Source organism: Falco cherrug, chromosome 8 (assembly GCF_023634085.1).
Source record: "Falco cherrug isolate bFalChe1 chromosome 8, bFalChe1.pri, whole genome shotgun sequence".
In the NCBI taxonomy this organism is placed as follows: Eukaryota; Metazoa; Chordata; class Aves; order Falconiformes; family Falconidae; genus Falco; species Falco cherrug.
In genome coordinates, this window is record NC_073704.1 from 43,275,009 (window position 1) to 43,298,373 (window position 23,365).

At 42.3% G+C, this 23,365-nt stretch overlaps 1 protein-coding gene across 2 annotated transcripts in view; it reads right to left on the reverse strand.

Moving 5' to 3' along the window:
* Positions 1–404: 404 nt before the first annotated feature.
* The window catches only part of ACVR1 (activin A receptor type 1), a 68,105-nt gene continuing 45,144 nt past the window's right edge, over positions 405–23,365 (reverse strand). The window contains exons 5-10 of one of the 2 annotated variants that reach the window (XM_055718359.1): positions 17,923–18,022; positions 15,455–15,601; positions 12,664–12,939; positions 9,264–9,461; positions 2,759–2,893; positions 405–1,664 (exon numbers count right to left, since the gene is read on the reverse strand). In XM_055718359.1, coding sequence (XP_055574334.1) covers positions 1,564–1,664; positions 2,759–2,893; positions 9,264–9,461; positions 12,664–12,939; positions 15,455–15,601; positions 17,923–18,022 — 957 coding nt within the window. In that variant the 3' untranslated portion in view covers positions 405–1,563. The remainder of the gene's footprint in view (positions 1,665–2,758; positions 2,894–9,263; positions 9,462–12,663; positions 12,940–15,454; positions 15,602–17,922; positions 18,023–23,365) is intronic. The other variant, XM_055718358.1, reaches the window with a different exon arrangement.

Below are 23,365 nucleotides of genomic sequence, written 5' to 3' on the forward strand. Positions count from 1 at the left end.
CTAGCTACTATTCCACTTGGCATAACAAATTAGCTGAGAGTATCAAGAGGTACAGGCAGAGTAAAAGAGCTCTCTGCGTACAAAGCTGAGTCGTTCCCCCTAAGGCTAGGGCATAACACACATCCCCTGCAAGACATGCTCTAGGAGGTCTGCACTGAACACAGCTGATGTCACATCCAAGGAAAGTACACCAGTTCCCTGCTGTACTATTTTGGGATCCAGTTCAGCACAGGAAAAAAACACCCAGACAAACAACTGTTAACAGCCTCAGTACCTTGGTGTTCTACTCAGTATTGACCTGGACAAACTCTACGCACCTGCAAGCATATGCCTGGAGATACCCACTGCTGCATTAGTACACCTTCGTTACTAATAGGCAGTAAGAGAACTAAAACACTCTTTCATTTGACTTGAAAACGTTCTATTTAATTTATACAAATAACTACTAAATAGAAAAAGTAGATTAAAACAAAATAGTTATTTTTCTGGCAGAGTTTAAATGCATATTATATAGCTTAGAAGAAATAAAATGCATTTTCCCCACAGCATTCATGACCTAAAGTTCTAGTTAATTCCTCCATTGCGTTCCTTTTCTAGATCGGTAAGATTCTAGACACAATGTCATGTGGGTAATGGCTATATATATGTTCCGTATTCAAACTGAAAATATGTTACAGACCACACACCTACAAATGTGAAGCACTTAAAATGTGACTATCAAGTTGTAATATGATAATACAGAAAACAATTTATGTTTCAGGTTATATTGTGTTACAAAAACATCTGTGTAAGAATTCATGAAAGAGGCCACATAAAAATAAGCTTTAACTTTATGCACTTATTTTACAGTTTAAAAAACTGGCAAGTGCACTAGTAATAAATAATTTGCAAGTTTTGTATAAACGAGAAATTCCTAATGTTCAGCATTATTGTAAACATCAGTACACATGTAAAATGCAGCTAAAATCTGACAGTTACATTTTCAGTTTACCAATTTCCTATTATTCAGGCATAGATCAATGTAGTATACAGCCAATCATATTTTTGGCAAGTCATGTCATTAAAATTAACAGTGACAGTGCAAGTAAGGAATGCAAAGAATTCCTAGTGCAATAAAGAAGAGAAGCACAGGCAATATTGCTGATTAAAATTTACCACTTCCATGTGTTCACCCTGGGAGTGATTAGGAGAATTAAAAAAAAAAAAAAAAGAAAAAAAAAGGAAAAAGCTGTTCAAAGCCATTAATTAATGCCCTGATCTTGTCTTAGGATTTCTCTGTCTTCCTTCAGGCCACTACCTTTGCAACAGTACATCCAGCGTGAGTCTTTATAGCTTGACCATTTGTGAAATGCCCATTGTAGTCACTGAGCAAAGTCCATATGGTTCCGATGTCTCCCACACAGATGGCTTGGTAAGAACTTCTGCCTCTATAAGTAGCCACATGGGGACCAATCGTATAAACTGTCTGGCCAGACTACTTCTGAACCAGACAAATGCCTTCCTACCAGGAGAGCACCACGAGAAGAAGGTCAACAGTCAGCTTTCAGTTTATCTAAGGAATTATCAATTTTGGTCAAAGTCTTTTTGATTCGCAGGGCTGTTAGTCTCGCTGATGGATTTTGATACCAGCATTCTTTCATCAACTTGGCAAGTGATGTTAATGTCTGGGAAAAAGATTAAAACACACAAAACACACATGTAAGTCCACAAGTAACAAGCCAAGAAAGCACTACATTGGGTGAAGCACCAACACAATAAGGTTTTATGGCCTTATCAATACTAGTTTTCAGAGCCTACAGACAGTTTATTGCTATCTAGCAAATACACAGCTTTTAAGTGTTGAAAAAAGAAGAAAAAGTTTCACGTTTGGTTAAATCAAGGGAATAGCTGGACAACAACTTGGCTGGAGTGACAAGCTAGTGTAGTTTTAAACAGCTGACGTTTGGGGGTTTTTCTAATGAAGAAAACACTCTACAAAATCTCTTTTCAATGAAACTGGCTCCTGCAAGATCAGCAAAGGAAGCCAGAGAAGGCACAGATTTTCTGCCAGCGATTTCACCACGTCCACCACTTTAAATTGCTGGGATTCATAGCTGGTTGGTGCAGCAGCACAGGCCATGACTCTACAGCCAAAATCTTATAGATGAGACCTTGTCCTTGCTGGCCCTAGCCAGCTGTACAGATTCAAACCAACCTCCACAGCTTCAGTAATAAGGAACAAACCAGCTGGTCAACCTGGAGAGTTCAGGCTGATTCTGGTGAAGAAAAATAAACTTCAGCATTAGGCTTTCAGAAAGAACAGCAGTCCCTTCTCCTGTAGACAGGAGAGACCCCAAAACTGTTGTAAAATCACATGCTTATGAGCCACAAAGTCCTATGCAGACTACCTTCCCCTTCAATAAATTTCCCCTTGGATAGATGATATCAACATAGGAAGAGCAGCTTCAGAACAGTTACTGTTAAATTGGGCTACTAAAAGGCTAATCTGTGAATAGCTCAGACTTAAGTCATAAGTTTGCTTATCGCATTTCTTCCTGCTCCAACGTAAAAGGTCCATGCCAGCATGCTTCTGAGATCTGTACAGGTAAAAAGGTCCATGCCAGCATGCTTCTGAGATCTGTACAGGTAAAGTTCCTGACAAGTAGCACTGAGATCATTTCAATTTCAAATTATAATTGAAAATAACTTTCATGATTTTATTTCAAAAGAAGAAAGGTCGGCTTGTTATCTTCTGCAAACCACTCACAAGCACACTTACTTACAGGGTCTGAGAACCATCTGTTGGGAATGTTCGGCCTTTGCTGATCTACACAGACCACTTTTCTCATGTCTTCAAAACTGGGATCATTTGGAACCAAGTCATAAAATGGTGGTTTATAGTCTTCCACAATACCTGGTGAGACACAAACAAGAGAGGCATTATTTAATGACTGCGCCAGTGAAACAGCATTGCTGCACAGAAAGAGAGAACACATGACCTAGCCATTTAAGAAGCACAGAAGTCTTTTAGAAGTTAACACAATGTCAAGCAGCCATTAAACAGAACAGCACTTACTATCATAGCAACAGCTTTTTCTATCCAAAATGTTAATCAATCGGCTCATATTACAATTCCACAAAGTAAAACTATATCCATTTTGCAGATGCTTGAGCTGAAATGCTGCAAAAAATTCACTTGCCAAAAGGCTATCTTCTATAATGCATGGAGGTTTACTGACTACCATGAAACTGGGATTTCTACTAGCAAATGTAAAAAATTTAAAGGTCTGCACTGTGGTTTTTAATAGGATTACCACACATTTTGCATGGTTTTATGATTCCTGAAAGCGTCCAATAAGCATGTCAGCATCTACAGACCCTCATGCTGGTGCCTTAAGTGATTTTGGTTTTGGTTATTAATAAAGTAAAATACACAAGGTAATGGGTACCACATGCCAAACACCTGGGAGCCTGTGGCATCCAGTGTCTGAACGTATTTTCTAGGATGCTGCATTGAAAAACGGGCTTGTGTGTGTGCTCTCAACTTGGCAACCAGCTCACATAAAACTGGCAGGCTAAAAAGCCTTTTGCCTACTCTAAGACATGCATGCAGCACTGCTGTTTCATCAGTGGATTAAGCTCACAAGTGATCTACAGGGAGCTCAACTTTCTTAGGAAGCCAATTTAAAAACTGGTGTTCAAAAACAGGCATTTGGGTCAGCAGCCTGGAAGAACACCAAGCAAATGAGGCCCTCTATGTACAGTAGAAACATGGTCAGAAGATTAAAACTGCTTTTTGGTAGACTGGCAGCTGTCCCACAGTCAGATGTACGTGAAATCCAGGAGAATTTCTGTTGCTTTGGATATACTGAAGTTTAAAAGAGGTTCTCAAACTTTGTTACAGCGGTTTGAGTTCTAGTTTTCTTGTTCTGTTGGAGGTGAAGATCAAAATCCCATAGATACTCTGTAAAAATCCCTATCTGTGATGAACAGTTGAAAAGGGAAATAGTCTTCAGGAAATTCCCTTAGAACACAGTAGAACAGTTCAAAGATCTGTCTACGCAAGTGAGTTACCATAGCAAAGTAACTAGCAGACTGCAGGTTTGCCCTGTGGTATTCTGACATGGATGCGGAAGGACAGACTATATCACACAGTGCGTAAAGAAGCATCACTCATCCATCCACCACCTTCGGTTAATTCATAATTGCGTACACCAAGCATCACCTACGCGGCCGAACTCTTGCCTTTACACTCCTCCTGCTTCCTCGCAAAACACAGAAAAAAGTTTATTGCGAGAACTCAAGAACACAAAAAGCCTCCTTGTGTATCCACACTGTCTATGCTGTTGTTTCAGATGAAGTAGTGGCTTTATACGAGTCAAATGCAGAACTTCACAGCTATGTCATATAGCCCTGAAAATGTTTCCAGGGTCACCAGGACATTACAGATTAACTTTATCACTAAAAGAGAGTGTCTGGTTCTAATTTACTATTTTCATGTAGTCTTTCCAAAGTATAGGGTATATAACTAGCTATTTCAGATAAGACGTGCAGTAATAAAGATGAAATTATGTGGGTCTAGCCTTTGCTCCAGTAGAGTGCTCTGATCTACCACAGGCAAACAGCACAGTCCCTGCGGGACCCACTGCTGGCTCCGCAGCAGCCTGTCGGCAGTGCCAGCGAGCCACTGCAACCTCTAGCCCACACTGCCCTGCTCACAAAACCATCACTGAACTGTGACACGCTTCCCTCGCCCACTGCCCCGGGAGAGCGAGCCTGCCGCTCACTACGAGCCAGACCTCAGGGTCCGTCAGCGCGACCTACAGCTTGCCGCTTTCCGCATGCTTTTAAAATGACTTCTGTCATTTATACTACATTCTCCCCCTCCCCCGGGTTGCTGGCTTTTTGCTACTCAAATCAACTAGGACTCGCATATACAGTGGCATTTTCTTGACGTTTATTCTTTGTTACTGTAATAAATGTCTTCACAGTTATTCTTTGTTACTGTAACATCAGCTTGTCCTACGCATGCAGGAACCTAACTGCTGGAGCAAGGCACGGGCTATGCAAACACCGAAGCGACAGACACAGCCTTGCAGATAACACGATCACATACCAGGGGTGGCTTTGAGCAACAACTGTCTTTCAGCTTCTGATGTTACTATTGATATTGAACAAGATCACAATACCTGGAACAACAGTGAAAATTCACAAGGAACAGAACTCTCAGAGCCAGGCACTGGGTAAGCAACGATGCAAGGCACTGAACACTAGGAAGAGAGCACGTTCAAAAAAGCAGCGACCTCCACTCTACAAGGAACACACACTGTTCTATTTTAAGTGAGTAAAATACTGATTTGGGGGCTTAAATCACATTTTCAAGCACAGAAAGGAATGCTGAGTGGCTCCTGATATAGCACAAAGACAATATGTAAGTAGTCTTGGTTGTGCAGAAGGAGTTTCCTATAACATTTTCCTCCTTACATTAAGCCACAATAAGAAAGTGCAGAGAATCACTGTGTCACCTCGAGGACTGTTTGATAAGTTAAAAAAATTAATTCAAAATTTTAAAAAGTTAAACATGTAAAAGTAAAAATTTTAAAAAAATTAGAATAAAATTTTAAAAAGCCATCAGACTTATTAGCCAGATTACAACTTCAGAGTCTCCACAAACTGAAGCACTAAACCAGGCTGACTCACTGCAACAGACTCTGCAACGAGATGGCAGCAAAAATTTCTAGTACACTTAACTGACGAGTGCCTCTGGCCCACCCCATCACCCATCTCACAGGAGCATGCTACCTTGACCTCAGCATGCTCACTCCCAGTGCTGAAGTCTTACTACAAATCAAACAGGGTTATCTGAGCGATCACCTGATGAAGTAATGATTTCCACACAGCTAAATACTAGGATTAGAGAGAAAATGTTTACTCCACTTCAAACCAGTGCAAGGAAGTGTAATTACTTATGGCAACAGCCAAAAATACAGAGCAATTAGAAGTATGTACTGTGGCATTAGTATCACCACTGTCTTAAATTTAAGACTTTATTGACATGACTCAATGTCATGATGTATCTGTATTACTGTCAAAAGTGCTTCCACAGAGGCACTGAGCTCAGCCTAAATCAAAGTACCACATCATTTAGCCATCACCTTTGGCAGGTCTGCAGCCCATGCTGAGTTCCATACCATCTTGGTGAAGCTGCCAGCGCGATCTAAGCTCTCCGGTTGAAAGTAGCTCAGGCACATTTTCTGTGAACTGCAGTTACTGCCGCAATACATACATACCAGAACTTCAGCACAGGAATATCTAAATAAGAGGTACTGTTTCACGGAAGTCTCATTTCAAGAGGTAACTAGGTAAGACTACATGTATTTTTTACGTATACATATATTATGTATGTACAGTATAGACACACAAAAGTATAAACGTATATTCATACACGAAGAGAGCCAGACATCTAAATATTCCACACAGGATGACCAGCCTCCAAAACAGTCCTGTGGCAAGGCAGATTCCAGATGAACTACTCAAAATTCAAGAGTGGCAATTAAAACAAAACTTATCAGTGTTATATATGTGAATGTTTGTCATCACACAGGCCAGCTGCTATGTTCAAACAGCCAGCACTACCCAGTGCCTGTGCAAGCACGTACCCCTGCAAGCACTGCCGGTCCTGCCACCCACAGCTACGAGCACAGCCCCTCAGCAGACAGACTGCTCCCTCCCGCAGCCGGCTTCCCTTCCCATCGCAGTGAGCATCACCTACCGCACAGCGAATTAATCAACCCCTGCCCAGCAAACCCACCACGGCAACTGGTAAGCTCCAGTGCTCACAGGCTGCTGAGACAAAGTGCAGAATATAAAACCGCACTGAAAACAATGAAGTTACACCTTAAATTCTCAAGGCACTCACACTGACATGAACTGCAACCCAGAGGTCTCCAAGTATTGGGAAATGCAACAAGCAAGTCTTCGTAACTGCCTATGACACACATTTGCCAATAAATGGAGTACGTCGTAAGAAGAAATTAATACCAAGCGTTCATGAGACCTTCCTCCTTTCTCTGGGTAACCACATACACGTTCACCCAAGATCATCATCACACTGTGATTTAGCTGACTTATGTTCTTATATCAGAACAATACCTATTCCTTTTGCTGCGTATGTCTTCAAGTAACACCTCAGAGAGCGTAGGGAGAAGACGAGGTTATAAGCTTAGCTCCAGCCACTCCACAGAAAGCTTATGGAAGTTCCCTTTGGGTCCTGGAGTCAGTCCCATGGCTGCCACCAGCTTCCAGCAAGACAGGAGTTGCTCAATATGGACCCTACAAGTTAAACTGCATCTGTCCAAAACAGCTGAGCACCTGCATAGATTGCCCTGCTCTCTTCATAGCCAAGAACCCATTTTGGATCTCTTCAGAGCTATCAAAGCAAGCTCTCAGGCTTACAAGGAGCCTTTAAATTTGCCACCTGAGCCTACCTGAAGCATTTTGCTACCTTCAAGTCAGTTTTGTTTAAGCACCTTGTAAGTATCCTCGGGAAGACAGGGGTCTGGGACAGTGCTCCAGGCCCCGGGGAATCTCCCAGCAAGCTTAGAAGGTCTGCAAGTCTTTTCAGAAGTGTCACCTTCCAGCAGCCTTCTTGTAACGAGCCTCATTGCAGTGTTTCTGGAGACAACTAGCTGCCTATGGCTGCTGTGCTGAGAATTACGCTGAACACGGGAGCAATACTTTTTTTCCCTTTTTTTACTCACATTAAATTACTTTGGCCACCAACAGATAGCAGATGAAGGAAAAGGTTCATACTTAGAAGAAGCCCTGTACCTCAACAGAGTAACAGTATTTGTTTGCTTCTAGAGCCGTTGTACATGTGCCTGCCCGCTCCCCACAGCCCAACATAACATCATTTGGACAGGATTCACATCGGGGTCAGTGAACAGAGGGGAGATAATGCATGAGAAACAACAGGAGGCAAGTACCTAACTTCCCCTAGAACTGAAGCCAGGCTTTGTTTCCTAGCTTTCCCTGTACTAGCTACCATGAGCCACTGCTGTCACACCTTATTGCAGCCTGCCTCTGTCCACTCGCTGCTCCCTTGTACCTATCTCTCCAGAAACCACTCACACTCCCTCCTTTGGCTCTCAACAGCTGCTTTTTGAAAACATCACAAAAGCATATCTTAACCCTTTCCTCCAAAATCTTCCCTCCAATTCCAACTTGCAATAGTTCCTACCAAAAAAACAAAAGCCCTCAATCCTCCAGAGTTTGAGCCACTCTGACTACTGCCTATCATTCTGACCATGCCCCCTTCAAACGAGTTTGCACTTGGATCCTAAACTGGCAGGCACCAGCCTGACCTGCCCTGTGAGGTTCCAGCCTACCATCAGGCCCAGAGGTACCAGAGCAAATGAATGACTGGCTGTCTTTTCCTGAAGAAGAAGATAAACTCGCTGTCTGATGTCAGTCGCAGAAACCCCCAATTTGGACTTAGTGCGAATAAATCAGACACAGAGCAAATAAATGCGTATGACGATACAGAATTTCCTCAGATTTAAACATGTCACTGTTAACAACCATCAATGCCAGTGTCTCCAGACACACCTGAGAGGCGCCTTCTGCATTCTCCTCTCCCCTTGGTTACTGAGAGCACAACCTGAGGTCCAGAAGTCAGAAAGAACTCCTGAATTGACAAGGCCAAAAAAAAAAAAAAAAAAAATCGCACCAACAGAGACCCAGCTCAAAGGTTCTTAATTCCGGACACCCTTGCCAAGGAAACATGAAGCAACACTGTATGGTACAGAACAGGACTGTGGTGGCCCTTTTCCCAAGCAGAACTGTGAGTCCTGCTTTGTGAGTGCATTTAACTTGGCAAAGTAAGAACACCCCTGATTTCCGATCACTTCACTTTCTATGTATTCTCCTTCTGCTCCTCAAGTTTTGTCATAAGAAACAGCCACCTTAAAGTACTGACCATGGTTTAATACACATGGAAAAAGTTCAGACTTTCTCATCTAAAATTTTAACTTAGTTGACTATTCAGTATGAATTATTTAGAAAGTAGCAGAGTTCTCTTCTCTACCAGAAATGATGATATTGGGCCACTGTACCCAATGTACCAACAACTTCAACCCAGGCAGCAAAGCGTCAGCAATCCAAACACTTTGGAGGTCCAGTATTTTACTATGCATCCTACGCATTTTGGTGGCAGATTCTTTGCTGTGAAATTACCATTCACTTGACCCCTTCTAAAAACAAGTAAAGGAGTCTCAAATACTTACCGTTGCTAACCATGCGTCTAGCTACTTCCCAAAGGACCAGCCCGAAAGCCCAGATATCGACCCTTTTATACGAGTCAAAGCAGTCTGCCTGGATAGTTTCATCCAAGACTTCTGGAGCCATGTAGCGTTTGGTACCCACACGGGGATTGTTCCCCACATCCAACTGATTCGTGCTTTGGGAGTGCATAACTGCAAGGCCTGAAGGATGAGGGGAAGGAGAAAAAAAAAAGAAATTACTGTCAAGTCCCCTTTAATAGTATAGCAGCATACATTTAAAATTACACATGACCAGCGACACCCATCAGAGTTTCTTAAAAAGAAGCAGCTGAGAGTCCAACTGTCCAAAGACCAACTGGGTCAGCTCCAAACTAGCTATCAAAACCAGCCACTGTGTCCATAGACTTAGACCAATTATCTCCTCAGGGATTATCATTAAGCATTTTATTGCACTGTTGCAAAATGTTGTCATTAAGTGTTTTGCAGCCACTGGATGTCACCAGCGCTCTAGGCACGTAATACACAGAAGGTCAAGCATCTGTTACTTAGAAGAAAACAATTTTACACAGCATTCAAATTTATTTATAGAACATTTGGGTAGGTGGATATATCCGAACTGTGGGGAAGAGGAAGAAAAACACTGCATGATGGATATACACAAGTTAAAAAATGAAGCTGGAAAATAAAAAACATCGTATTTGCAGCAGCTTGAAAAATAAACATCCTCAAGCTGATCTAAAATGAGTCAGTCAAAGCCACTCTACCTGGTTTCTACTAATTACTAAACATTTAGGCAAAGAACATTATGTGAGGGACTAAATTACTGTAAATTTGGAAACACACAGAGTACTCATTCTGCCATGGTAAACAGAGAGTACTGCAAATTGAACAGCAACAGGTGCATGACATAACTAAGCAATAGAAAAGATGACACAAACTCTCCCTAATTTCCTCAACAAATCTTGTAAGAATAACATATACTATTTACATTTAACATGAGTTTTAGATGAAACTTAAAAAAGCTTTTTAACTCAGTCCTATACAAAAATTAGCCTGTCATGAGGTCAATAATTTTTCTTTCTTTCAAAAATAAAAAGAGACTGTACTTCAACATAACAAAAATTTGGAAATGCTTTCCTACAATTTAAATGCACTTAAGTAATTTCAAGCTGCTAAGAAAACTGTTATGGCACCTCTACAAAGATACCATCTACTAACCCCGTAACTGACAAGAAGGTAATTTGGAAAGGTTGCTCTCCAGACAAAAATATTTTTGTCATATATATACACACACACACATGTATCTCACACACACACATATATCTAGGACATATTTACACACACACATATACATTTATGTATTTTTATATTTATATTAATATTATACAATATGTGTGGTTTATACTTCTTGGTTTTGTTTTTTTACAGAATTTGCACATTGGAAACAAAGGTTAGAAAACAAATTTCCTGGCAAACTCTGAAGACATCAAGACTCTGGAAAACACTTTGATAAAAATCATAATTCTCCATCCAAATTGGGCAAATAAGATTAAATAGATTGACAGGTCAAAGGTTTAAGGCTGAGGGATACAAGTCAGCATCCTGCACACTACAAACTAAGAAAGTGTTGCAATAAGGTCAGGGGACAGCGATGTTGTAATCAGGTTCTCATCATGGAGGCATCTGTGCTGTTTATGAGAGTTAGGAAGCAGATATTACACTACCTCAGTTTCTTTTCACCTCAGAAGATCTCAGTGCACATTTAAGTTAAGGGCACATAAGTGCTTGTGCTTGTCAGAGAAGCTCTTACTTTAAGATACTAATTCACTAAAGGAGAAAAAAAAAAAAAAAAGAAAAAGCTGGGCAGGAATACAAATTGATGGAACACATTGGTTTTCAAGACACCAGAAAAATCTCTTTAGTATACTGGAGTATCTGCTAGCAACCAAAATTCAGCAAACAGGTTTGTTAGCATTCTTTGCACCTTCCTCACAAATACCCGTGTTTGTTTCGAATGGACATTCACTGCCCTATAGAGAGGGGCAAGGGGCAGGAGGGAGTAAGAGGAGGGCTGGGCTTTTTCTTCATTTTGTCTAAGTATTATTCTGCTGCTCTATAAAGTTGCTCAACTAAAACCTATTATCATGCACGTGAATTGCTTTAGAAGTAGAAGGGCAGAACTTTTCCACAGTGCTGACAGACTGAAGCGAGACTGACATCCATCCTTGGACTTTACCACACGGTTTCTGCTTAGCTAGAACATATTTGAAACAGCCAGTTTTGTAACTGCAACCCTAGATACTCGGGTTGCTCTTTGAGATCCCGGGTTCCAGCACGCTCGCTGAAGGACAAGCAGCCCATTCACAAAGCTCCTGCGCCTGCTGCCAGCCAGAAGGACCGAGACTGAATGGCAACAGACAACAAGCCACGCTGCGGTTCAGGCGTACAGCGCCCAGGCTGCCAGCAAAACAGACAGCTACGAGCTGTGCATCAAAGCCATTTATTCCTCTCCGTTTTCAGAGCTGACATCTATTCTTAACGGGCAGACTGCAAGCCCAGAACCTGGTGTGACCCACAGAACCCAAGTGCAGCTTAGCTATGGGCAGCCACAGTGAACCTTTTCATCTGCTCTGCTCCTACTGACCAGCCTCTTAGTGCCATTTTTCTTGTTTGGTACATGTGTTGAAAAAGAGGAGGAAAAAAAAAAATAAAAAAAGAGACACAAAGATACAGAAAAAAAGGGCATGGATATATGCCAGAAGCAACAAACTCTTTGGTAACTCTCCCTTACGGATAAGGAACAAAGAACATGTCAAGATGCACGCCTGAGGATGTCATGTTTTAAAAAACAGCTATTTTGCCACCACAGAAACTAACTGGGAAATGTTTATTGTTGTGCTCTCTCAGAGTATCTTGCATGTATGTGAAACCTCTAGACAAATAACGTAGGAGACCTGCCTTTATCAGTGTGATGTCAACCAAGGGCAACACGCGCTGCCCCCTCCTCTGTCTGAGGTACAAATATATCTAAAAGCCAGTCTCTAAAGCCTTGTATTTCCAGCCTACAGCTCCACTTTTTTGACTTACTATTCCCTCTGCAAATTTAAAAGGCCCAGGTGAGTGGCTTTCCCTTTTTCCCCGTACCTCCTGCCCTTCAGGCAAAAGTGACAGGAGCTACACGGTGCAATTTTCAGTAAAAAAAAAAACCAACAAACCACCAAATTTCCCACCTCCCGGCACCCATTTTGCCCAGCCGATGGCCACCCGGGGCTCCTGCTCTGCCGCGGTTCGCTCCCGCCCTCCGGGGCCAACTCGGGGCGCCGGCCCGGCCGTAGCTGGGCGCCAGGCGCCCCCTGGCGGCGGGGCTGACCCAGCGCAACCCGCGCCCGCTGCCCCCACGCACCCAGATCCGCGATGCAGCACTGCCCGTTCTTCTTAACGAGGATGTTCTTGCTCTTCAAGTCCCGATGAGAAATGGCGGGCTTCCCCTGGGTCCCAAAGATCTCTATGTGCAAGTGTGCAAGGCCGCTAGCTATGGACAGCACTATGCGCAGGCAGCTGACCGTGTCCAGGGTAGTGAGCTGCAGGTAGTCATACAGGGACCCCATCTCGTGGTAGTGGGTGATCAGCCACAGCTGGGTGCTGGAGTTTCTGGAAGTCATGTCAGATGCGATAAAACCTAGGAAGAGAGGAAGGAAAAAGAAAAAAGGAGAAACACCACAATAAAGTGACAAAGTTCTTACAAGAGTGACACCCCACCCCCCCCACCCCCACCCCCCAAGAAAAGAATCAATACTACCAGGCCCCTCTTGCCATTTCAAACGCTATTTAATTAAATTTTTTCCACTATTGTACTGCACTGAAAACAGACTGCAGGTATTATTACCATGATGAAAAAAGAGCTGACATACTCTGGAACTCTTCAGTCTATTCACAAGAATGCACTTCATCAGTCACACCAAACACATCTACTTGTTAGGACCACATACATTGTATTTAAAAAAAAAAAAGTATTTTTTCCTTCCTTCTTTTTGAAGGACTTAGGAGTGGGGAAGTTTCCAGTTAAACAAGATGACCTGTCCACTCAAGAGGACCATGCTGGAAAGAAGCAAGACCTCCAACAGATAGGTCCCAAGTAATCATTCCCATTTTTCTGGACAACAAGCAACCAGTGCAGGCCACCGAGGTCACGTGCATTCCACGTACCCACCACATCCCAACCAACAGACGCCCCATGCTGTGCCAGCTTCACGTTTACATCCGAGGTAACTCTTTTCAGAGTACTTTTGACAACCAGCCCCACACGTCAAATGCTTGCTGTTCCCCACAGGTACCACCACACCCTTCTGACCAAACACAGATTGGAAAAAGCACATCTGCCCACAACAACTTGCTCTCCAGCGCTCTCCAGCTGCTTCACAGGCTGTAGAGGGACTGCTGCCGCCCAGGCCCACCGGACTGCCCTGAGCTGCCCTAGGCTCCAAACGCCTGATCTGCTTAGCTGTTCACCTGCTCGCAACGGAGCCACAGGATAGAAGCAGCAGATGGCTAAGGAGCATGTGGCAGCACCGGAAGATCAGCGTAGCGAAAAACAAAGAATAATAATTCTTCTACTCCAAATACCAGACAGTTCAACTAGTGTGCAACTTACTTCCAGGGAAGTAAGGCAGACCCCCTTTATGCATCATAGCCATATTTCACAATGATTTTCTACAAAGGAACAGAGGAAAATGTCTCTTTGAAACTCATGCTTCCAAAAATGTGGTGTTTTAAAACTGCATTCAAACCTCAGGAGTCGCTCCTTTCCTGCTACCTCCGAGATCAACGTGCATCTGCACACTGTTCACCTCAACAGCTTTAGCTGGGAAGCAACAGAAGTTTCATTCCCAAGTTAGAGGAACAAATCATGCTTATTAAAAGCCCACATATGACATTGTCACTACTTTCTCTCCTGAAGTCAGATTTCTGCACAATGTGATGCTTTTGTAATCTGTAATATTGTTTAATATCACATCTAAAAAACCTCTATAAAATAGCCAACAAATTTGACAGTTATCAAGAAAGACTAAATACACACAGAGGAACATGGGAAATGTGTAATGTAATTTCAGCCAAGTTACTTGCTCTCTTGGGGATGGAAAGTTCAATAATTCACATTTCAGGAGGCCATCAAATTGTTTTGGTAGTAACAAAGGAACTGCTTCAGGACACATCAGACAAACATCTAGCAGGGTGACCTATAGAGCCAAGGAACACACTCTGACAGGAAACGAGAATAGGGAAAAACTAAATAAGTAAAACTGATTGAAGACAGACTGATTGGGGGTGAGGTATTGTCAACAGGCAGAAAATATGCTGCTGCTTTTGTATGTAAAGGTAGCACACCAGTGAAAGAAGGTCATGTCTACAAGGATTCAAAAGGGCTGCTTAAACTTCAGCCATGGCTCACAACACAAAAAAGCCATTTTCTAAGCTCTCAGAACTGAGCACACAAGGTACAAGGGATGCAGAAAATTCAAAATCATCATACTCACATATTTACAGAGAAATGAGATACATCATAAAGGGGCAACTATAGTTGAAGTTTCAACACCAAAGGGAGCTTAGTTTGACCCTGAGCAGAACACTTAACAGAAAAAATAATGGATTCATACTGCACTTTATTCAGGCACAATGGAAAGTATTCAAATATTTAAACCTCTATATTACAAACTCTTCTCCACTTTTTCTGCTTTCATTTTGCCCAGGTAAACTGAAGTTACAAGGAAACAGATCCACTAGAACTTCCCCACCTAACACACTGTGCAACACACTTTTGGCACTTGGCTGTCCTGCAAGAAGAGCTGCAAGGGCGAGTTCTTAGCATGTGGGTCTGTGTCACCTCCATTCTTTTCTACACACTGTGCTGCTAACAACTGATTAATCTGGTTGACTGCTGCTTGCTAGAATATTGGAGGAGGACAACGATTCATAGTTACTATGATACTTTATCCAGCTGAGACTAAGGTTTCAGCACCCCCTGGCAAGGCTCTGCCTTAGAATTTCCCTTCAACTATTTATCACAAAGACAAAAACCTAATCTCAAAGGTTGCAAGACATCTGGTGAATCTGCAGTGCTCTGCAAGTCAACTGTTCAGTTAATTCACCTTTACAGCAGCTACACTAGGATACATGAATATGGTTGTCCTACTTACCTAAAATATTTTCATGCCGCAGCAATACAGTGTTGTACAATTCAGTTTCCCTGAACCAGGATTTTTCATCCCTAGAAGAGAAGATCTTCACAGCAACATTTTCTCCTTGCCACTGACCCCTCCAAACTTCTCCATAACGGCCCTTTCCTGGTGGGGGAAAAAACCCACAAAGCTGTTAACTAATAATCCTCATAGGACAGAAGGACCAGAATTAGCTAATACGATGGAAACTCAACAGTCATGGGCCCAAGTATCACACTGAAGTGGGAAAAAGTATTTGCAGGGGTAGTCAAACTATGTCATAGTCATGCTGTGCTCCGCTGTCCCTTAATTTTTCCTGTTTGATTCAACTACAAACTCAGAGTATGTATCTCTCCTCCTTGCATGCTGGTACAGTGGACAGAGTGTTTGTACTGGGCAGGTGTAATCATTCAACCACCAGCAATGAAAGCACTTCTGCAGCTTAAACAAGTTGGGCAGCATACTACAAGGTCATTCTACACAATACAAATAAATCTATGAATTCTGAAGTTAGGAGGACAGGAAGGATATATAATGCTGGGGGGATAGAGCCTTTACATCTCTGTTACACCATCAGCCCTTGTAAAAAACAGTCAGCACAGCCAGACACACAAAATGCAGAATGACAATTAATAAACAAACCCAAAACAACAACAAAAAAACCCCAACCCCAAATAAAAACAAAAGAGAAAATCCAGCCACAAACAACAATTAAAAAGGATTTAGGGAAAAAAACCCCACCAAACCCAATCCTGCTCTGTGGAGATCAGGACACACTGTCTGCATGCTAAGGTTTTTACCCAAATAGCTTAGAAGAAACGTATGAAGTTATCAAGCACACAAAAGCAAAGCAACATCCTGGACTAGGCAGACTGCAAGTTCTGGTCATTGCCATTTTCATCACAGTCCACCTACAATAGCCTCTGACTTCATGCAACAAATTGTGCTAGATTTGACAACTATAAATATCTAACCTCTGCCCTTCATTGTTATGCTATTCAGTGTTCTTTAGAGGCACATATGAATCAGCAGCAGGTATAACCAAATGAAGAGAGACACCCAACACCAATGTCTCAATGCCACCACCCAGAAGAGGCTTCCTGCACAAGTGCTTTCATCTGGTTCTGCTCTACAGGCTAAAACACATGGTGTCTGGAAATAGCGCCAGCCTGAGTTAACTTGGGAGCAGGCATAATTCCAGACACACACACTTACTCACACAAATATATACACGCACAGAAAAATGTCTATTGCAGGCAAAATCATCATACATATCATACCCTACAGTTGCAGAGAATCAGTGGATGTACGCTTGGATTTAATGCAAGTGTGAACAGTTGTGCCTACTCAAATACATACTATAAGCCAAAAGCAAAGAAACACTGGTGAAAAGTAGGCCCAGTCCCTCTAGGTTCACGGATTCATCTGTTTTAGTCAGACTTGATTTAACATCCTGATGAGTTAAAACTTCTAGTGACTTACAGGAAAATGTTAACCCATTCTGAGTTCAAGCCACTGAAGCAGCAGCACAGAACATACTTAAGCAGTCCTTTTTTTTTCCTGCTGGAATCAATCATTATGCTTTCCTCACCTCTTTAGTGCCAGTATGGCATCTCAGCTCAGTCACTGCCTCAGGGTATCTTTGACCCAAATGCTTCCTAAAACTACTAAACTCCAATTTAACACCATTCAATTCATTATATATATATATATACAGGCTGAAGAAAAACGTCACAGATCCTTAAAATGAATCCTGAAGTCCTGAAAAAAACTAAAGAGCCAGAAGAGTTTTAGGGAAGAATTACTAGAAAGATTCTCTCTTTAAGGGGGAAAAGAGCAGCAACAGTACATCATCGCCTACACAGTCCCAAAACAACAGCGCAGAGCAGGTAAGTTACAAAACATTCGTGCTCCCATTTTAATGGCATAAACCCACAGGGGTTTGGTGTAGGTTTTTTGTTTGTTTGTTTGTTTTTCCCAATGCCCCATTAGCTGCTTTGCTTGATGCTTTAACTCCAGATCTCAAATCCAGATGATCCTTTTCTAATTCTAAAGCTTTCTAACTGAACACCATTTAATGAACCAATGTTTCACAGTTTGACAGTTTCAAACTTCAAATTGAGCTTGCTTTTTTAAAAACATAGTTTACTTAGCTTACAAAGTACGCAAACAAGCCTAGTTTGTGTTTTTTTTAACACTGCCTTATTGAACAAAGCTTTATTTTTCAATCACAGAGCTCAGGTGATATTTGCCCCTTTCTTCTGCACAGATCTGACAGGAATTTTTCCACTCCAGTTTCCAAACCCAGACATGTGCCATAAGCTGAAGCCTAAGAAGTTTTGTATAAGCGACTGAGAAAAAACAGTTGATTAGGATGGGATATAAAGCTTTCATTCTGCATTTGCTACCAAGACTTGGCACTAGATGCAAACAAGAATTATACTAACCTACACACTCTACAAGTGTGATCTGGCGAGCCACTGTTCTTTGCACCAAGAAAGGAAGTCCAGAACCACTTCCAGATGTGCAGGAATGGTCCAATAAATCCTGTTCAAAAACAAAAGCAGAAGTTTACAACCTATGAGAAACTACATTTTCTCCCCATTTAAATACACAAAGGCACACCACTTCACAGGACAGGTTAAGTTAAAGTTTATTAGTATCTCAATGGCTCTGGTGTGCCACTTGGTCACTCAGGGTCAAGACAAACCACTGCCATCACCATACAGATGGCCACAGAATGCTATTCAGCAAGATTTTAGCACTTCAAAGAACATCCCATGCATAGAAGAGATTGGTAGTGGAGCTGTAACTTAGGCGTAATCACTTTCTGTTGGAAGTTTTGCAAACAAGACAAGGAACAGCAAACAAATCAAGCATCATTCACAGATTTCGTATTCTGTCTCTATCTTATATTTGGCATTACAGTATCATTTTGTTTAGCAAATAAATAATTTTGTTTAATAAATAACATGACAACAAATTTACTGACCGTGAACCTGGAAGCTCACTCATAGCCTACAAGCTGTCCTCTGTAGTCAAATTCCACCCTTTTTCAGTCCCTTGTTGTTTTCTTACTTAGCTTATGCTATCTCAATTCTGTATCTGTCACCTATTTCAAATAGGTTAATATCAGCTCTTCTCCCCCCATAGTTTTCTATGTCTTGCAATAATCTGAGCCGCCTCAAAAAGAAATAAACTTACTTTCTCTGACTTCTATACTTAAAACCTTCATCCCTATAACAGTTAGCAGAAAGAAAAACAGTATGTACTTCTGAATATTCCTGCAGACTTTTCCCATTCTTCCAGTCACCTGTGGCTTTCCTAGTAATGATGACTAGAAGGGCACAGCAACCCTAATGCGTTTTCAGTAATCAGAGCTAAAGTCATGTCCCAGCCCCGCTGATTTATGGCACCAGATACTCTCAAAATCTGTTTTACAAATCGCTATGAATAAACGTGTATTAGGAGGAGACATTCAGAACTCTGAATGGTTTTTTATTACTATAAACAGACTCTAGAAAGAGCCACAGCTGAAAGTTCCCAATTGAAATGGTAAAACAGATAAAACCAACATATTCTTGTGATACAACTTGTTTTTCAGCACCTTTTTAATCAGTGGCCTGCACACAATTTGTGCTCAGCTGACTGTTTTGTCTGAAGTCATACGGGGGAGGGGAGTCAGTCTTGCTGAAGGAAAACCTACAAACGGGTGCCTTCTGTGTCCATGTGAGCCGAGGGGAGAGGTGACAGCCCAGAGCTCACGTCCCAGGGCTCACAGCCAGGGTTGCCTCAGGGGCACCCAGACCTGACAGACACCCACCCGCGGGGACGAGACAGCTGCTGACACCACTGCCCACCAGCACGAGTGCCTGCCACCACCCCCACCCCCCCATGAAGCACACTCTGGCAGGTAGAGTGGGCAAGCACCCCAAAACCAAACCCTCCTGGAAGGGCTGAGCCAGCAGGTGCAGCAACCCAGGCCCCCATCGCCGACATACCACCCTCCCCACTTTTGAGTCCAGGCTTGGATTTACAAAACTACATGCCGCTGCAAATCCGAGCTTCAGCTGTAACAGAGCGGGAGGAAGGCTGCTGCAGTGATCCTCACTGCCTCGCTCTTGCATGCTCTGCTTTGCTTCTGACAGTGGGAGCCACTGGTGAACTGCAGGTTAACTACACCCAGTGCTATCTGGGATGTCCTAGTGTATCTTACCAGGCACCACCCCAGAGAAGAACAAGGACCCAAGAGGTCCTGTATCATACTCGTCAGACTTGCACAAGATATCCTGAAAACCACATGGCACCTTGATGTCACTAGGCACCTCTGTTTTAGCAACCAAAACCCAAATGTGAAGTTAATTTAGTAAGTCACAGAGAGGAGAAACAAAATCATTTAATACTTTGCTGTGATTGCAGGTAACCTGCTGGGTTAGGATTTGTAGATACATCTGCAGCATGGCAACAACTGCTAGCTGCAGGAGCCCACTACCTTCAGCAAGGAAGGTAAGGAGAGAGAGAGAGATGCTTTGGTTACAGTTTATTTCACATGCATTACACAGTAAGCTGAGATAGAGAACTGTTACTCCCAAACTACAGGCTCTCCTTTGCTCAGTCTGCCCCCATCCAGTTTTCTGTCCTTTTCCTCCATTCCATTTGCATCTCTTCCCTCCACCCTGGTTACAGCATTCATTCCAGTTCTCCCCTGCCATATACACCATGCTGGTTTCCCACCCCAGCTCCCATCCCTGCCCTTGCTGCCATTACTCCCTCAGCCCTGTACTGTCAATGACAGTCTCCCCAACGCTGCCCGCTCCCAGGACACCTGGGCGCTGCCCAGCCTCCTCTGCTCCACCTCGGCCCTGCATCCAGAAACACCCCAAAGGTGCCCTGGCTGGGGAAGAAGCATGCCCCATCTCTGTGGGGAGCACCACATGGCATCCGGAGGGGAAGGGACTCACACATCCAGGAACAGATCTTATAAACCATAAGCTTTTGAAGTGGCTCAAAACGGAGAGCCCTGAGAAGAATGGCCACAAGCATGTCTGCCACCACAGGGCTTTCCCTGATAAATATCAGGTCCCTGCCCCAAATCAGAACTTCTTTAAAAAGACAACACTCAAATTACTTATTCTAAGTCTTCTTTCCCTAAAGTGGCTGAATGGCACTGGATGAACAGTCCCTTAAAAAAAAAAAAAACAAAAAAAAAAACCACACAACACATTCTGTGGTAGACAACAGTCATATGGGAACTTTTGGTCCAAACTATTCAAATTTGGTACAGTTACAAATAACTGAAAACAGTTTTAAAATAAACAAGGCAATAGGAGATTTACCTGTATCACCTACACTAGATACAACATTGATACTCCAAAAACTTTTCATAACAAGTCTTTCTTAAATTTTTTTACCAGTTTCTGGTATTTTTAGTGCACAGACACCAGACTTTAAACTGTAAGCTTATAAAAAGACATGAGTGAGATTCTAATTGAATGTTAAAATCCTATTAGCCTTTTAAAGTGCTAATACCCAGCGACTTTTATGGCTAGGACTTCCATACTAGTTCAAAGCGTTAACTGTATTACTGGACTTTTATCATCCTCTTTTCCTTTGTAAAGAAAAAAAAAAAAGGCATAAGCACAATCAACTTCCTAGTATTTCCAGCAAACTGCACTACCGAGCTTTAACCAGATCCAGTGAAATCTCATTTCTCCTAACAAATTTTTAATGAGTGCTCAAGAAAAACATAATCTAAGAATAACAGGAGACTACCGTTTTGCTTTTTAATACAAACTGAGAGAGCTCATTTTCCTTCCTGCTTATACCGGAGACAAATCCCCCCCAAACTTATCTGCAGCGACTGTAAAAACAGGATTTGAAGAGGCCACAGCTCTTTCCATTCCCCATTAGGAAGCTTAGGGCTTTAAGCATTTGCGACACTATGGAGACTAATCCTAAATGTAAACTAATCTAATGCATAACAGAACCGGCAGTTTAAAACACACAATGGAGAAGAAAAATCTGGAATTTAAAAAAGACTCACTGTTTAGATGAACATTTAGAAACAAGGAACTATCAATTTATTTATTTTTTCATCACCAACACTCAAGAGGCACACCAGAGGCACTGCAATCATACAGCTATGAAGGTCTAACAGCTGAGAACAAAACAGCTCCATTAGACCAAGCTTTTACAGTTAGCAACTTCTCAAATTTCTTTTTAAAAGAATTTTGATTTATTCTTCTCAGGTTTTATCACCCTTTCCAAGTAACATTAAACGACTTGAAGTGCAAAAGGTTTGCAAATGGAATGGAAATGGTCTTGCACTGATAAGAGATAAGAGCTGGTATGAGCTGGCAAGCAGTGCTTAGTTACACACATGCCTAGTTCACTGTGAACATATCAAAACTGGCTGCTTTTTAGAACAGTAAGACAGAATCTAGCCTTGTGGGCTAATTCAAGAGCGCCAAAGGCGCTTCAAAAAAATTAAATTACCAAGTATAGTTTATATAGGGTCAAGCTGAAGCAAAATAGCAGGGCTGTAGTAGAAAGCTGCTGTAGTTTGCACTCATACTTGATGTATGTGAAGTGCTCTGACATTTCAAGCACTAAGAGGAAGGCAATTCCCTTTGCATCCTCTTACCAAGGAAGCCAAAACTTGTTACCAGAGTGACCACTCTAAAGTACCTCTAGATTGGTATCTTGCCCCTGACCGCACCCAAAAGCGGTGCCCTTTATTAGGGTATTACAAATGCAGTGGAGTAGCGGACATATAGTAGTATCAGACATATGGAAGTATACAGGGGCACTGGGGTATGAGAGTATTGGAATACTAGAAGTGTGATAACATACATGATGCTTTCCTCTAATGCTCTCCCAGCCTCCAAGCACATTCAGCTCTGGAACTTCCTTAGCTAGTTTGATGGTTGGTTGGTTTTTTTCTGTGTGTTAGGGGTTTTTGTGGGGTTTTTTTGCACACCCATGTGGGTTTTTTTTTTTTAGTGTGCTTAACAACATACAGCCTTCTCATCCTGTTGCTCTTTGAATACATACAAACTTGTAGCATCTAGAAAATTTCTAGAGTTCCAGTGGTTCAATTATTCACTACGTTAAGAACCACCTTCCTTATTTTTATCCTTGCTGTTACTTGCTAATTTTGATGCCTTCCCTTGTTACTACATTGCAGAAAGTGAAAAACTGATTCCTATCTACCCTCTCCCTCTCCTTGCCCCTTGCCAAGTTACATGTCTCCATCATACATGCGTGCCCCCCCCCCCCCCCCTTCCCCTTAAGAGAACCAGGATCATCTTCCTGGCTGAAGCATTGCTTTACTTGGTCCCCACACAGGCCATTTCAAAAATGCACACTGGGGCATCCAGGTGACCAGGAGTCTCATTATTTACTTGTAATCTATTGTTCCTTAAAGGATCTTCCCTGCTCCAATGGTATCCCTTACTGGCCATCTCAAACCCTGAAAACTTACTTGTCAGGACATACTGTCTTGTGAACGAAAAGGTTTTCCACATGATTCTTCTAGCACTTATTCACAGCGGTGTTTTATAGAAACTTCTCTGCGTCAGAACAAAGAGATGCAAGAAATAGTTCCCAGCTCCCCAAAATAGTTCCACTTCCTGAGCAGTCCCACGAATCTTTCTTTTAATAAATTCCCACAGCTGGGCCTGCAAAGCAGTTGTCAACTTTCAGGTGAGGAGATGCAGCCGTTTTCTGGGGTATTTTTTGGACATAGCCACAACTGCTTCCCTGGTCAGTGATAACCAACGCTTTCTAAGGAAGGTATCGAAAGGTATCCCTCACTTAAAAAAATACCCATTTTTCCTACAGAGAGAAACACAATCCAAAACACAGAAAGAAAATACCCAGTCAATGTAT